The sequence below is a fragment of the Scyliorhinus torazame genome, chromosome 5 (genome assembly GCF_047496885.1).
Source record: "Scyliorhinus torazame isolate Kashiwa2021f chromosome 5, sScyTor2.1, whole genome shotgun sequence".
Taxonomy (NCBI): domain Eukaryota; kingdom Metazoa; phylum Chordata; class Chondrichthyes; order Carcharhiniformes; family Scyliorhinidae; genus Scyliorhinus; species Scyliorhinus torazame.
Window position 1 is genome coordinate 144,045,078 of NC_092711.1, and position 17,378 is coordinate 144,062,455.

The 17,378-nt window shown below is 45.5% G+C and overlaps 1 protein-coding gene across 1 annotated transcript in view; it reads right to left on the minus strand.

Annotated features, from left to right (window-relative positions):
- Positions 1–11,431: 11,431 nt before the first annotated feature.
- The window catches only part of LOC140419977 (uncharacterized), a 35,090-nt gene continuing 29,143 nt past the window's right edge, over positions 11,432–17,378 (minus strand). Inside the window, exon 4 of the mRNA XM_072504013.1 lies at positions 11,432–12,424. Coding sequence (XP_072360114.1) covers positions 11,767–12,424 — 658 coding nt within the window. The 3' untranslated portion in view covers positions 11,432–11,766. The remainder of the gene's footprint in view (positions 12,425–17,378) is intronic.

A 17,378-nucleotide genomic window follows, 5' to 3' on the forward strand; every position in this document is an offset into this window, starting at 1 on the left:
TCGGATACTGGCCAGAAACCCCAATATTTTATTTGTGTTTTGTACGACTGTGAGGAAAGGATACCTCACTCCAGGTGTGATTTTATGAAAAATAGGGCCATGCTGTATGAAAACAAACTTTATTACTGGCACAATATTAAAATAAGTTTAACATCACACCAGAAAACTGCTGACAATTAGCCCTTAAACAATGCTAATCAATACAGTGAATACAGTAACCCTTAACTGCTACCTTTATTCCCACTCAAACAACAAAAACACATCTCAGCTCTCAATCCACCGTTAAACAGTTAGCCCTCAGAGATGTTCTTTGAGAAAGGGAGATCTTGTGTCACTGCGTTAAAGAAAAGATCTGAATCTTGTCAGAACCATGCAGAAACTCTGGCTGTATTTCATCGGAAGCTGTTTCAGCTTGTTACAGCTCACCTTCTAATTCCACTCTTCTGCTTGGAAAGAAACTGCTAATCTAGCTCCAGGCATATCTTTTCAACTGAACTGAGATGCTTGACCTGTGCTCATATCTTCAACTAATTCTCAACTAAAACACTGCTTTCCTGCAAAAAGCCTGAAACCGTGGCTCCTCCCAGTACTGACATCATCTTACCAAGATTAAATCTAATTAACTCCACAGGGAATCCCCTTCATCCAAACAACTTTCCACTAGCCCATGTTTTTTACGATGCTTTAATTGCACCTCTGGCACCAAAACTTAATTTTCTTTCAAACTAGGATTTCTTTTAGAAACTTGACTGCCGCAGTGACACACACTAACTCAGGTTTTTAACCCTGACTGCGCTAAATACCCAGAATACAAAAACTCTGAAATTCCGACAGTCATCAAATTACAAGCCAAGGCCAACGCCCTAGCTTGCAGCGTGGGGGTACCGGGAGTTTATCTACCAGAGGATTTAAGTGGCAGTTGAAGTCACCAACCACAAAAGAGTTAATTGAAGCTAACTCTGCAAAATCCTTTATAATTAACTCCGGGGAGTAATCCGGGGATCCAGAAACATTCACTATTGAAACAACATCTCCATGCACCGAACCTCTAATGATCATATATCCACCTGCTTTGTCCTTGGTGCAGGTTTCAACCTTAAAAGTGATATTTTTATTAATAAGCATTTCCACACCCTTGCTACTAGACGAAATGGAGGCAATAAACGTGGCCCACCCAATCCTGCCTCAATTTAAAGTGTTCCTCATCATCCAGATGGATTTCCTGTAATAAAGCTATGTCAACTTTCTCCTTAAGAAAGGAGAAGATCTTTTTCCTTCTGATAGGGTGATGGATGCCCCGTACATTCCCTGAGAACATTTGAAGATTGACTGCCGCCATTAGTTAGGCGACAGAGAGAACAGGAACAGATTTTCACACCACAATCGGGCATGCGCCATTACCCCCTCCTCCAACTCACTTTACACCAGAGGCACCAAAGTCTCCCCAAACTGCTCCTTTCACAGATAAAAGCCCCGTCTGTACCAGAGTAGGATAAAGTCAACAAAACATAAACCCTCCCATAATAACAAAAATACAAAAGAATCACCACCACAATAGATCCAAGGGGACATTCCTCAATAAGACTGAGGACCCGGAGGATTAACCCCACGGCCAGACTGTCGTTACCCTCAGGATACCTTCTCCAAAATGAGGAGAAGAAAAGTAACTTTTGTAAATTGTTTTTACAGGATATTAGAAGAGGAGGAATTACAGACTGAAATCTCAAACATCACGTCTCAATCTGACTGAGTCTCTCAATTCCTTGTAACTGAATATCACCGGACTTAGAATCTAGAAGGAGAAATGTTTGTCTTTTCTGTCCGCTTCAAAAGATCAGTGTGACTGGAAAAGCCCCGAGACACACACACCCGAGTGAGAGTGTTCCAGAGCACTGACCGTGGAAAGAGTTTGAACCAGTTACACAGACCAAAAAAAAATCACACCATTCACAGTCTGGAAAGACCGTACACGTGTTGTGTGTGTGGACGAAGCTTCAACTGATTGTCAAATCTGGAGAGACACGAGGACACCCCACCCTGGAGAAACGGTGGAAATGTGGGGACTGTGGGAAGGGATTCAGGGTCCCATCTGCACTGGAAGCTCATCGGCGCAGTCACACTGGGGAGAGGCCGTTCACCTGCTCTGTGTGTGGGAAGGGATTCATTCAGTTATCCGCCCTGCAGAAACACCAGCGAGTTCACACTGGGGAGAGGCCGTTCATCTGCTCTGAGTGTGAGAAGGGATTCACTCAATCATCCCACCTACGGACACACCAGCGTGTTCACACCGGGGAGAGGCCGTTCATCTGCTATGTGTGTGGGAAGGGATTCACTCAATCATCCGACCTGCGGAAACACCAGCGGGTTCACACTGGGGAGAGGCCGTTCATCTGCTCTGAGTGTGAGAAGGGATTCACTACTTTAAGGAGTCTGCAGATTCACCAGCTAGTACATACTGGGGAGAAGCCGTTCACCTGCTCTCATTGTGAGAAGGGATTCAGTCAATCATCTGACCTGCGGACACACCAGCGAGTTCACACTGGGGAGAGGCCATTCATATGCTCTCAGTGTGAGAAGGGATTCGCTCAGTTATCCGCCCTGCAGTCACACCAGCGAGTTCACACTGGGAAGAGGCCGTTCACCTGCTCTCAGTGTGAGAAGGGATTCACTACTTCATCGAGCCTGCGGAGACACCAGCGAGTTCACACTGGGGAGAAGCCGTTCACCTGCTCTCAGTGTGAGAAGAGATTCACTCAGTCATCCGAACTGCGGATACACCAGCGAGTTCACACTGGGGCGAGGCCGTTCACCTGCTCTCAGTGTGAGAAGAGATTCACTCGGTTATCCCACCTGCAGAGACATCAGAGAGTTCATACAGGGGAGAAGGCATTAACCTGCATTTAATGAGAGAAGGGATTCAGATATCGATACTCCCTCCAGGAACCCTCGCGAGTTCACACCTGGAAGAAGCCATTCACCTGCTCTGAGCATTCAATGATCCGGAGACACCAGCGTGTTATTTCTGGGGAGAGACCATTCATCTGCTCTCAATGTGGGGAGGGGTTTTGTGATTCATCACACCTGTTGTGACTCCAACAAGTTCACAATAAATTATAGATGTTGGCTCCGTTGTTATTGTTTCTGCTCTCACTGACATCCAGGACTGCATTTTGTTCATTCTGACATCTGGTGAATGGTGATGATTGGAGGGTTTCTTTCTGCTGGACTGGCCGGTCTAACACCTCTGCCTCCAGTGGGCTGACCATTTTTGAGGTTAGTTGTGATTACCTGGTTCCAAGTTTGACGAGGAGCACAGAATGAAAAGGTGTTTGCAGGTTGGAAGATATTTAGTTCCCAAAGCAGCCATGTTGCCATGAAGATGGGCTGTGGTGGTTACAGGGTTCTTTTGTCTAATTTATCTGGGTGTTTCTCACATCTTTGTATCATTGGAACATAGAATCAGGAGTTGGCCATTCAGCCCGTCCCTTTGTGTTATTGGTGTTTAGAAATCTGTCAGTCTCTGTTTTAAACACACTCAATGACTGAGCTCCAACAGCCCTCTGGGGTAGAGAATTCCAAAGATTCACAACTTGTAGATCTCTGTAGATCAAATGATTGCCCTGTTCTATCCCCGTATCCCTGTTGGTTTCTTTCCCTCAAAAGCCCATCCCATTTTCTTTTGGAAACATTTCATCATCTCCGCTTCTACCCCCCTCCTCGGAAGTGGGTTTCAGGTATTTCCCAAATACTGCCAATCTCTGGTTCAAGTCTAAGATTTTCTTCAAATGTAAACGAGAATCAAAGGGCAAAGCAGGAGGCCATTAAGCCCACCATTCCCATGTTAGTTCTTTGAATGAACAATCTGATTGGTCCCATCACCCTGCAAGTTTATTTTCCTGCAGAATCTGTCCAGTTCCCTTTTGAAAGTTACAGTAGAATTTACTTCCTGCACCATTGTCAGGCAGTGAATCCCAAATCACAACTCGTTCTGTTTTAAATCAAATAGCAAAGGGGCTGGTTTAGCACACTGGGCTAAATCGCTGGCTTTTAAAGCAGACCAAGGCAGGCCAGCAGCACGGTTCAATTCCCGTACCAGCCTCCCCAAACAGGCGCCGGAATGTGGCGACTAGGGGCTTTTCACAGTAACTTCATTGAAGCCTACTTGTGACAGTAAGCGATTTTCATTTCATTTCATTTCAAATACCTTCACGAGATACTGTGTTTGGATTTTCACAGGGTATTTGAAATGCAGTGAAAGACATGATTGTTACATAAAATCAAGTCTCAGTCTTTATGAGTGATCTTCGTGAGTGGACCGAGTGTGATATATCCAAGTTTGGAAACTAGTTCTAAAAATAAATTACATTTATTTGAGCGGCACAGTGGTATAGTAGTTAGCACTGTTGCCTCACAGCACCAGGGACCCATGTTCAATTCTGGCCTTGGTTACTGTCTGTGTGTGGTTTGTACATTCTCCCCGTGTCTGTGTGGGTTTCCTCCGAGTGCTCTGGTTGCCTCCCAGTCCTAAGATGTATGGGTTAGGGTGATTGGCCCTGATAAATTGCCCCCCCCCTCCGTGTCCAGAGATGTGCAAGTTAGGTTATGGGGTTATGGGTGAGTGGATATGGGTGGAGTGCTCTTTGGAAGAGTCGGTGCTGACTCAATGGGCTGAATGGCCTCCTTTTGCACTCAAGGGATTCTGTATCTATTTCTATACCAACTTTCATGAACACAATCTCCTAAAGCTTTTTACAGCCTTTGAAGTACTTTTGAAGTGTAGTCACTGTTGTAATGTCCTCCCCTAATAGGCGCCGGAATGTGGCGACTAGGGGCTTTTCACAGCAACTTCATTGAAGCCTATTGTGACAATAAGCGATTATATTATTATAATGTCGGAAATTCTGGGTATGCCTCATTGATAATATTTTGTTTTAAAAATCAATCACTCGTCCATCTTCACTGTTATGAGTAACAAGGTTAAGGAAACCATGTTAAACTCTAAAACGTGACTGGACCTTTATTTTAAAAATTAATTCTGTTCCAAACCAAAGCTGAGTGAGGCAAAATTGTTTCCAGTAACAAATTGTTCCAGAATTTTGTAAAGTTACAGAAGATCATATATTGCCAATGTCTGGCTCAAGTCGAAGACTCAATGTTCAATCCAATCTAGGTTAGTAAGAAAGAAAGGTATTGTCTTTCACAAAACTGTCATTTTCAACTAGTGAATATTGTATTAACCAAATATATTAATTAAAGATTACTGTATTAATTAGCTACCAGTCAGTAACAGATGACTGATTAAGTAATGAGCATTATTTGAGTTCCAATTAAATAATCAATAATGGATCAGTAGTTACAGTAAGAGACTCAGTTTTATTTGCTGTAAAAATGTAAAAGCTTAATTGCTGTGCTTGTAAAGAATGTGCAATGAGGATAAATGTACTGGCAAGAGAGACCTTCAAACTCTGATTAGCCTCAACATTTGAAACTGTTTGAATGAGTCTGCACCGACCCACTTAAGTCCTCACTTCCACCCTAACCCCGTAACCCAATAACCCTTCCTAACCTTTTTTTTGGACACGAAGGGCAATTTATCATGGCCAATCCACCTAACCTGCACGACTTTGGACTGTGGGAGGAAACCGGAGCACCCGGAGGAAACCCACGCAGACACGGGGAGAACGTGCAGACTCCGCACAGACAGTGACCCAGCGGGAAATCGAACCTGGGACCCTGGTGCTGTGAAGCCACAGTGCTATCCACTTGTGCTACCGTGCTGCCCCACATGTTACAACATGCTCATGTTACAACAGGCCCAACTCTGACGTGAAGTAATGGTCACTTTGGGGATAAAAGCAGAGGTTCTGAAGGTCTTCCTTGCTGCCAAGTACTGAAGATTCTTGAGGCTGAGTTCCAAGTAAATTACTGTCAAAGGAGCCAGAGAGGGTTTCGCTTCTACAGACTGATCACCCGCATGAAGTTGTAAAAGTCAATGTCTGAAAGTTTCTTTGAATAAACTTTTTAAATTTAACATCAAGAGAATTCTGCCTTTGCCTTAATTGCCTTGTCTGAACCAAAGTGAATTTCTTAAATGGTAAGTTGGGGGTGGCTGAAATCAATAAAGTTCCAAATAACAAGTTCAGAAAACACTGGTGCAGCACAGTAGCATTGTGGATAGCACAATTGCTTCACAGCTCCAGGGTCCCAGGTTCGATTGCGGCTTGGGTCACTGTCTGTGCGGAGTCTGCACATCCTCCCCGTGTGTGCGTGGGTTTCCTCCGGGTGCTCCGGTTTCCTCCCACAGTCCAAAGATGTGCAGGTTAGGTGGATTGGCCATGATAAATTGCCCTTAGTGTCCAAAATTGCCCTTAGTGTTGGGTGGGGTTACTGGGTTATGGGGATAGGGTGGAGGTGTTGACCTTGGGTAGGGTGCTCTTTCCAAGCACCGGTGCAGACTCGATGGGCTGAATGGCCTCCTCCTGCACTGTAAATTCTATGATAATCTATGATAAATCTTCAATTTAAAAACTTGCATTTCTATAGCACCTTTCACAACCACAGGACGTCCCAAAGTGCTTTACAGCCAATGAAGTATTTTTGAAGTGTAGTCACTGTTACAATGTAGGAAAAGTAGCAGCCAATTTACACACAGCAAGATCCCACACACAGCAATGTGATAATGAGCAGATGATCTGTTTTTAGTGATGTTGATTGAGGGACAAATATTGACCAGGACACCGGGGATAACACCCCTGTTCTTCTTCAAAATAGTGGCTGTGGGAACTTTTACACCTACCTGAGAGGGGCAGACAGGACCTCAGTTTCACATCTTATTTGAAAGAAGGCTGTTCTGACAGTGCAGCACTCCCTCAGTGCTGGGACGAGGAATGTTGGATGTGATTTTTGTCCTCAAGTCCTTGGACTGGGTTTTGAATCCACAACCTTCTGACTCAGAGGTGAGAGAGCTGCCCACTGAACCACGGCTGACACTCGAGACAATACAAAGTTAGAAATGGAAAGTTACCCTTTAAAACCCCCCACCCATTGTCTCCAGTGCCTAAATCTAATAATAAACACCCCAATATAAATAACGTGGATTTGACTGACAAATGTTTAAGTGTTGGTTTAGAGCCACAAGTTCTGACTTCCCATTTGAGCCTCGGGCACCTTTCTGTCTCTATTGCTCATGTCAATGACAGTCAGGCAATAGAGCTGAGGCTGAATTTAGCTGAGAATAACGGGGCCTGTGCGCAGTTGGGAAAATGCCATGGACGTCGCACTAATAGAGAGACAGGAAAGTGCTGGAGGACTGACTGGGAAATGGGCCTCCAACCAATTGTTATATCGGTCACTCAGAGCTAAAGAGAAACCTGTCTCTGTAAATACATATACAGGGAAGAGGCTGCAATGAAATCTGTCCCTTTTAACCTGCACAAAAGCAGGAGGCTCAGATTCACAGCTTGCGGGAGGAGACCATTCAGCCCACCGGGTCCCCGCTATCTCTTTGAGAGGACTCTCCCATTCCTCCAAATACTCTGCTCTTTCCCCAGAACCCTTACAAGTATTTACCATTTGGAAAGATACAACTGAATCTGCTTTCAGACAGGTCAGAACAACTCGCTGTGTCAATAAATAAAATAAAATCTCATCCCCCCCCCCTCTGGCTCCTTTGCCAATTACCTCAGAGGGACTCACTTTCTGTTAAAGAGCCTGTCAACCCCTCTCACCCACTTTCCCTGAACGACATCAATCTAATCATGAAAAATCAAATGTTGTAATGATAAATGTTTATTAATGAAGCATAACATGGTTAAAAAAAACAGAAAATGACTTGAGGATCAAAGACAACCAGAGTAAAAGGATGTTCACAATGTTCTGGACCCAAATTGTTTCTCTTTAATTCATCTGGAGCCTGTTCCCTGCTCTCTTTGTGGAACACCTCCGCTCAGTCCTCAAGCATGACCCTGACCTTCCGCTTGCTGCCATTAGAATTCACCGCCTTGCTCTCAGGCTCACATTTCTGTCCTCGGCCTGCTGCAATGTTCTGGAGAAGCCCAACACAAGCTGGACCAACAGCCCCTCGTCTTCCCATGAGGCACTTTACAGCCTTCTGGACTCAACATTGAGTTCAACAACTTAAGACCCTGAACTCTCTCCTCCATTTTGATTTGTTTTTTTACCGAGTGACAGTCTGCATCTTGTTTACATGTTTTGTTACTTCCAGACAGAGCTGTCCTTTATTCTGCCATTAACACTTACTCTGGACCAATGCTATAGTTCTTTTTTTAAATTTCTTTAGAGTCTCCAATTATTTTTTTCCAATTAAGGGGCAATTTAGCGTGGCCAATCCATCTACCTGCATATCTTTAGGTTGTGGAGCTGAAACCCACAGACATGGGGCGAATGTGCAAACTCCACACAGACAGTGACCCGGGGCCGGGATCGAACCTGGGACCTCAGCGCCGTGGGCAGCAGAGCTAGCCACTGTGTCATCATGCCGCCCCAATGCTGTTTCTTTACTGCAACCAGTACCTCTCCCTTTGCCTTTTGTAACATGACATTTTTGTCTTTTAATCTCACCCACCCTCTAACCAATCCCTGACTTTCTCTCTTGTTCTACCTGACCCTCCCCCTTTCTCACCAGCATCAAACCCATCACATTTCTCCCTCTCTTTAGTTCTGAAGTAGAGTTACATTGGACGTGAAACGTCAACTGTTTCTCGCCCCACAGATGCTGCCAGACCTGCTGCGTTTTTCCAGTTCTTTCTGAATTCATTTTCGATCTGTCTGTAGTTGGGGAAAAACACTATTTAGTGTCCAGGAGGATACGGAGTAAACCACTGAGGACTGAGATTAGGAGAAAGTTCTTCACCCAGGGAGCGGTGAGTCTGTGGAATTTGCTACCACAGGAAGCAGTTATGGCCAAAGCATTGTATGTTTTCAAGAAGGAGTTAGATAGAAATCTTGGGGTTAAAGGATCAAAGGACACGGGGGGAGCGGGAACAGGTTACTGAGTTGGGTGATCAGCCATGATCAGAATGAATGGGAGAGAATGCTTGATGGGCCGAATGGCCTCCCCCTGCTCCTATTTTCCATGTTTCCATTTCAGTAGAAATTTTCACTCCTGTTCCGATCCCAGTTGACGTTATAACGGAACAGGAAGATTCATAATGGAACCCTGGCTCAAAAGACTTTAACTTTTTTAAATCAGAATCACGGGGCTACTGATTAGTTTATCAATAAGAAAAAAATTAAACATAAAAATGGATTATAATACAATCCTCCTTTACACCTCCTTCCGCTTCACCAATACACACAAGTTTTCAGACTCACATGGATGACAAAATACATTTGAAGCCCCAAGGATCTCATTGCACAAAGTTAGTGTTTCTGGATTTCTCCTGAGAATCCCCCCAGAAGACTGTCATATAAGAGTTTCCAAACTCCACTCCCAAAATACTTTAAAAAATATTCCCTTATAAGAATACCTTTACTTAGTGATCCACATTCCAAAATCCAGTCCAACTTTTCCAAAGGGGCCTTTTGACTCTATTTTTAGCAGTACATCCGGGCCAGGATTTTGGATCAACCCATTTATGATTTCACTGCTTTCATTGACTTTCACTGTTACTCAAATTCTGATATCCAACCAATACTTTGCAATTTGTTCATAGACGGTATTAACACATTTTGACAGTGAGGATTATTTTTAGGAAACGTTTGTCTTGTATTTTCACTAACCAATTCCTTCTCAGCTTTGTCTGATTCTTGAACAGAATCCTGTTCTCATTCCAGGTTTTCAGACCCAGCTATCCCTGAGTTTCCTCTGAATCTTCTTTCCTGCACATTACTCCAATGTACAGCTTTTCTTATAGCAAAGCTGAGAGAGTTGGTTTCTCTCTCCAGCTTCTCCGAGCAGAGTTGGGAGCTGTTCACTGCTCTGTGATCTGATTCCAACTGCCTGCAACTACTGCTAGCTTTCAGCTATAAACTAAAGAACAAAAGAAAGCTGTTTGCTACTTTACAGGGCCTCTCTAGTTGTTAATCAATTATATTTCCTTTATGTGGAGCTATCTAAACACAACAGTATCTCAGGATGAAGCTAACCCCTACGCAGACAGCCTTTAACATCTAACTACAGCTCCCTTCGAGGCACAAAACTATAACTTTTTTCTAATGTTTATCCATACAAAAATAAATCCCTTAAAACTACCTTTGGTTACCTAATACTCTCAGTCTCAAAGAGCATCAGCCCACTGGAAGCAAAGTTGTGAGACCGGCCAGTCCAGCAGAGAGAAACCCTCCAACCCTCCCACTTCACCAAGTGTCAGAATGAACATGGTTCAGTCCTGGATGTGATTAACAGCAGCAATAACAGCAGAGTCCAACCCCTGTCATCATTTGTGAATTCGCTGGTGTGAAGAACTTTCTCCTAATCTCAGTCCTCAGTGGTTCACCCCGTATCCTCAAAATTCACTGGTGTTTCAATAGATCGGATGACCGAGTGAATCCCTTCCCACAAACCCTTCCCACAGGGCTACTTCCTGGTGTGAGTGCACTGATGTTCCACCAGTACCGAAGAGCTTTCAAACCCATTCCCACAGTCAGAGCATTTAAAGGGTCTCTCATTGGTTTGGGTGACATTGTGTCTCAACGGGTTGGGTAAATGAGCGAATCCCTTCCCACACTCAGAGCAGGTTAATGGCCTCTCCTTGGTGTGAACTCGCTGGTGTCTCATCAATTGGATTGCAGTAGTGAATCCCTTCCCACACTCAGCAGGTAAATGGTCTCGCCCCAGTGTGAACTCGCTGGTGGATCAGCAGGTCGGGTGACTTAGTGAATGCTCTGTCTTACTTGCTCAATCCAGTTGCTCTTTTCTCTTTTCTAAGTTTGTGGAAACTTTTGCTGTTGTTTTTTGATGCACGCTTTCTCTCGGACTCCAATTTCCAAGACATTTAATGATTTTGGAGAGGAAAGGGAGGTTGAAGATGGGGAGGCAGTTTGCACAGAGGGTGGGATCAAGGGCTGGTTCTTCATGGAGAGGGTGATGTTAGCAGTTTGCAGAGTGAGATAGGAAGTGAGGGAACAGTGAAAACAATCAGCTCACATGGGGAACATGTCTGCTCAGTAACTTAGTGAGGATACGGTCAAGGGAGCAGGAGGTGGGTCTCGTGGACAAGGTGAGCTCAGAGGGCAAGAGGAGAGATAGGAGAAAAACTAAAGAAAGGTGGGAGGTCAAGGCTCAGGGAAGGATGAAGTTTCGAGATAGTTTGAGCCGGTGGGTTAGTGGGAGGGAGGCAGCTGATCGATTGTCTCAGTGACAAAGAAGCAGCACAAGCTCCTCACACCTGGGGGTGAAGATGGAGGAGACAGGAGAGGGACAGCACTTCAAACTTATGTTGGAGACATTAAAAAGACATGTCACACTACATTTAACATAAAGCTGATTTATTTATCCTTTATCCAGAATATTAACCCCTAATTGAGCAGGAGTATATTAGCATCAGCAGGAACAGACCCAATGAACACAATTGCATCCTGGATGTTATCCACTGCAGAATCCAATCACAGTAATTACATGTGAACTTGCTGATGTATTAACAGGCTGGACAAACAATCAATCCCTTCCCACACACTGAGGAGGTGAACAGCCTCGCTCCAGCATCAGCACATTGGTGTGTAGTGAGTTGAGGTGATCGCCTGAACCCAGTCCCGTATGAGAGCACCTGAACGGTCGCTTGTCAGTGTGAACACGTGGATGGGATATCAGTTCTCCCAAACCTCTACAGCACTCCCTGGAGGTGAGCGTTCAAACAGGTTATCAGTGTGACTGCGCTGGTGTTTCCGCAGTTTGGATAAATGAGTGACTCCTTCCCCACACTCGGAACAGGTGAATGGCTTCTCCGCAGTGTGACTGCGTTGGTGTTTCCGCAGGTTGGATAAACGAGTGAATCTTTTTGCACACTCGGAGCAGGTGAACGGCTTCTCCCCAGTGTGAACCCGCTGGTGTGTCAGCAGGTTGGATGAATGAGTGAATCCCATCCCACAGTCAGAGCAGAGGAACGGCCTCTCCCCGCTGTGAACTCTCTGGTGGTTCAGCAGGTTGTATGAATGAGTGAATCGCTTTCCACACTCAGAGCAGATAAATGGCCTCTCCCCGGTGTGAATTCGCTGATGTGTCACCAGAGTGGATGACTGAGTGAATCCCTGCCCACACACGGGACAGTTGAACTGCCTCTCCCCAGTGTGATTGCGCTGATGAGCTTGCAGTTCAGATGGGTATCTGAATACCTTCCCACAATCCCCACATTTATATGGCCTCTCTCCAGTGTGAATGTGCTTGTGTTTCAACAGGCCAGAAAATCGCCTGTAGCCCTGTCCACACTCCGAGCACGTGTACGGTTTCTCCCCATTGTTAACGGTGCTTTTTCCTTCCATGTTCAAAATCTGATGATACTGACTTTACGATGAATTGGGCGACTCTGTCAGATCCTGATGTGAGGTTCAAGTTTCCCGACTGCAAATCCTCCCCTTCAAACACCCTGTCAAATTGATTTAAAACAGAAAAAAAGGGAGTGAGAGAGAACCCACAAAAACAGAAAGGCAGGTTGTGAAACTGAGCTGAATGAATCTGGTCATTTGTGGGGCCGGCACTAGGAAAAGTGACCACGAAAACTGGTGGATTGTTATAAAAACACAACTGGTTCACTAATGTCCTCAGGGAAGGGAAGCTGCCACCTGGTCTGGGCCGAGAGAAGACTCTGGGGGGGGGGGGGAGAGAGGGAGGTGGAAGACATTTTTAAAATATAAATTTAGAGTACCCAATTCATTTTTTCCAATTAAGGGGCAATTTAGCATGGCCAATCCACCTACCCTGCACATTTTTGGCTGGTGGGGGCGAAACCCACACAAACACGGGGAGAACGTGCAAACTCCACATGGACAGTGACCCAGAGCTGGGATTGAATCTGGGACCTCAGTGCCGTGAGGCAGCAATGCTAACCACTGCGCCACCGTGCTGCCCCAGGGAGGGGGAAGACTTGAGGGAGTGGATTTTATATATCTTAAACTCGACCAGAGCTTTCATGTTACATCCAAAACCCTTCACCTGGAGGTTATGTGAATGCTATCATCTACAAGTGTCCCTCCAAGTCAAAAAACTCCCCGAATTGTCTGACTCAGTACTGGATAAGCAGAAATGCCCTCCATTTAAACATTGGAAAGAGGAAAGCAATCATCTTCAGTTTCTGTTACAAACCCCACTCCCTAGCTATTCTCTCGATTGCAACTCTGAGGCTGAACCAGTCTGTTCATAATCTAGTTGTCAAATTTCATCCCAAACTGAGTTTCTGACTACACAGCACGAACATTGTCTATTTCCACCTCAGTAACATTGTCCCGATTTGCTGCTGCCTCATCCCATCAGCTGCTGAAATTCATTCATTCCTTTGTCACCTCAAACCTTAACTACTCTAATGTTCCCCTTGCCAGCCTCTCAGATTCAACTCCACATAAGGTCACACCAAACTCTGCTGCTTGTGTGCGTATTCACACTAATACCTGTTTATCCAGCACCTGGAGTGACCAACTCCAATGGAGAAACATAGAAAATAGAAGCAGGAGGAGGCCATTCGGCCCTTCGAACCTGCTCCACCCTTCATTATGATCATGGCTGATCATCAAGTTCAATACCCTGATCCCACCTCCCCCACCCCCCCCCCCCCCCGCCCCCACACCCCACCCATATCCCTTCAGCCCCAAGAGCTCTATCTCATTCTTTTTTCAACATTTCACAACGTTTTGGCCTCAACTATTTTCTGTTGTAGTGAATTCCACAGATTCACCACTGCCTGGGTGAAGACATTTCTCATCTCAGTCCTAAAAGGTTTACCCCTTATCCTCAAATTATGAACCCTACTTCGGTCTCCCCCACCATCCGGAACATTCTGAATCTATCCTGTCTAATCCTGTTAGAATTTTCTAAGTTTCTATGAGATCCCCTCTCACTCTTCTAAACTCCAATTAATATAATCCTAACTGACTTATTCTCTACTCATATGAAAATCCCGCCATCCCAGGAATCGGCCTGGTAAACCTCCGCTGCTCTCCCTCCATAGCAAGAACATCCTTCCTCAGATAAGGAAACCAAAACTGCACACAATACTCCAGGTGTGGGCTCACCAGTGCCCTATACAACTGCAGTAAAACATCTCTATTCCTACACTCGAATCCTCTCGCTATGAAGACCAACATACCATTTGCCTTCTTTACTGCTTGAATGCCTGCCACTGCCTTGCGAGGTGGGGTAGATGGTGGGAGGTCTTAATGACGAAACCTTTGTCAGGGGGAAATGGGAAAAATCTCTTGAGACTGGACTGTGGAAGGATTGTGGAAACTGGAGCCATGAGCGTTTTAGGGGTGCCAAGTGGATACCATTTACATGGTGGAGGAGGCCAAAGAGTTGTCCAAAAACAAAAATATACTCTTGTAACATTCCAGATATAAATATTTGACTTACACTCTGCCTATTCTACCTGCCAACAGTGTGCACACAGCTCCATCGGACCTCATGCTGTTCCCAGACACTCCATGCTGGTCCCCAACATATAAACACTAAACCTCTGTCCAGCTCCACTCCCCTGAAGCCTACCTCCCTAACCCTAACTACCTGCACAGTCAGAAGTCCCTCTCATCAAACTTCCTCCCCACTCACTCAGAAGCCCTTCAAACCCCCTCCCCTTCTCACTCAGAGGTTCCTCTCTTCAGAAGTGCTCCCCCACTCACTCCAACTGCCCCTGCGTGCTCACAATCTACTTTCCCCAATCTTTGTACCCCATTCCCTGTGGCTATTATTTAGATCCAAAACATTAACTGTTTCTCTCCACAGATGATGCCAGCCCTGCTGAGTTTATCCAGCATTTTGTGTTTTTATTTCACATTAGGGCAGCACAGTAGCACAAGTGGATAGCACTGTGGCTTCACAGCGCCAGGGTCCCAGGTTCGATTCCCTGCTGGGTCACTGTGCGGAGTCTGCACGTTCTCCCCGTGTCTGCATGGGTTTCCTCCGGTTTCCTCTGACCGTCCAAAGACATTCAGGTTAGGTGGATTTGCAATGATAAGTTGCCCTGAGTGACTAAAAAAGGTTAGGAGGGGTCATTGGGGTACGGGGACAGGGTGGAAGTGAGGGCTTAAGTGGGTCAGTGCAGACTCGATGGGCCGAATGGCCTCCTTCTGCATTGTATGTTCTATGTCCTATTACCAACATCTGCAGTATTTTGCTTTAGTTTGAACCTTCTGGGCAACCAATCCGGGAAGCCAAAGGCCAACCAATAAAGGCAGTGAAAGGCCAATCTGGGCAGTGGAATGTTCTCCAGCTGGCTCTTTCCAGCTGTTTCGTTTTGAGGGTTGTCATCATCCGGGTCGCTGGCCCCCTGAAGCCCCGCCCACTCGTCCCGCAAAGCCGCGCGTGCGCATTGCTGCCCACCGAAACAAGATGGCGTGCGCTAACTCGGGCCTGTTCCCGGGAACAAAGCCCTGGAGTAGAAAGTACGGGATCTGCAGGCTTCTTCCGGGTCTTGCAGCCTGAGCGAGTATTTTATAAAGCCTCTGCTCCCTCCTCACCCGGACTCGTCTCCATTCCTCCCTCCGCCACACTGACTCTCACCTACCGAAAAATCTATCTACTGCATCCGCAGGGTTCCGAGCAAAGTGACACTGCGCATGCTCGATAAAGCCTCGCACTGCGCCTGCGCACAGGGCTCCAGTGGGCTGAATAGGGCACATTCACATACGCCAGGGATGCTGGGTAATAACAACACCATTGAAACCCCGAATCGGGAGTAGAAAATGTTACCTAATTGAAATAATTCTGCTATCTTCTATTTACCAATGTGATTTAAATGGCTGCTCTCCTAAGAGAGTACATTGAGCTTTTAAAGGTTTCCCTCGGCTCCCCTCCAACGTAAAGTAAAGTCTCACTGCATTCAATATCAGAATAACTGGTTCCTCTCCTTATTCCTTGATACTGAATATTTTTTCAAAGCACCTCCCAAAGTCACCACCTCCACTACCTAGAAGGACAAGATGTGGAGATGCCGGTGTTGGACTGGGGTGAGCACAGTAAGAAGTCTCACAACACCAGGTTAAACACGTTTGTTTCAAATCACTAGCTTTTGGAGCACTGCTCCTTCCTCAGGTAGAAGGACAAGGGCGGGAAACACATTGGACTTGCAATTTAACTCCAAGCCACACACCAAGTTCCTTCCCTGTCGCTGGGTCAAAATCCTGGCACTCCCATCCTAACAGTCTGTGATTGTACCTTCACCACATACACTGCAGTGGTTCAAGAAGGTAGCTTGACAGCATCTTCTCAAGGGCAATTAGGGATTGACAATTTTAAAAACTGGCCTGGCTAGAGATTCCCACACCCTGTGACAAAACAAAAATAAAAATAATTCACTGTATTATAGAATGAGGCAGCATAGATGGAAGTTACTTGGCTATCATGTCTGTGCCAGGTCGATGGAAGATCTATCCACTTAATTCCACAACCTAGCTGTCACTGTCAAAACAATATATCTCGCTGTAGCAATGAAAATTATGGAAATGTTTTTTCAATTGGATACTTCTCAGACACACTCACTCTGTGTATTAAGCAGAAATCAAGGGTTCACTGGTTAGTTGTTTTTTTAAATTTAGAGTACCTGATTATTTTTGTCCAATTAAGGGGCAATTTAGCATGGCCAATCCACCTAACCTTCACATCTTTGGGTTGTGGGGATGAAACCCACGCAGACACGGGGAGAATGTGCAAACTCCACACAGGCAGTGACCCGGGGTCAGAATTGGTCCCGGGTCTTCAGACCATGAGGCAGCAGTGCTAACCACTGTACCACCATGCCGCCTGTCTAGTTACTTAAGCATAGTAAAGGGAGTGACAGAATAGATTAATTATGGAGTTACAAAACACATACCATTCAAGTAGGGGCAGCATGAAGACAAGTGGTAGTTGTAGGGAATTCTATAATTACGGGATAGAAAGCATCCTTTGAAAGCAGGATTGAGAGCCCCACATGGTATGTTGCCTGACCGGTGCTAGGGTGAGGGACATCAATAACCAGCTTGAAAGGATATTGGAGAAGGAGGGGGTGGATCCAGTTGTTGTGGTCCACGTTGGGACAAACAACATAGGCAAGACTGGGAAAGAGGACCTGTTGGGGGAATATCAGGCACTAGGAACTAAATTAAAACAAGTCCTCAAGGGTCATAATCCCTGGATCACTATCTGAGCCATGTGCAAATTGGCATAGGGATTAGAAAATTAGGGAAGTAAACACGTGGCTGAAGGAGTGGTTCGGGAAAGAGCGGTTTCATTTCAT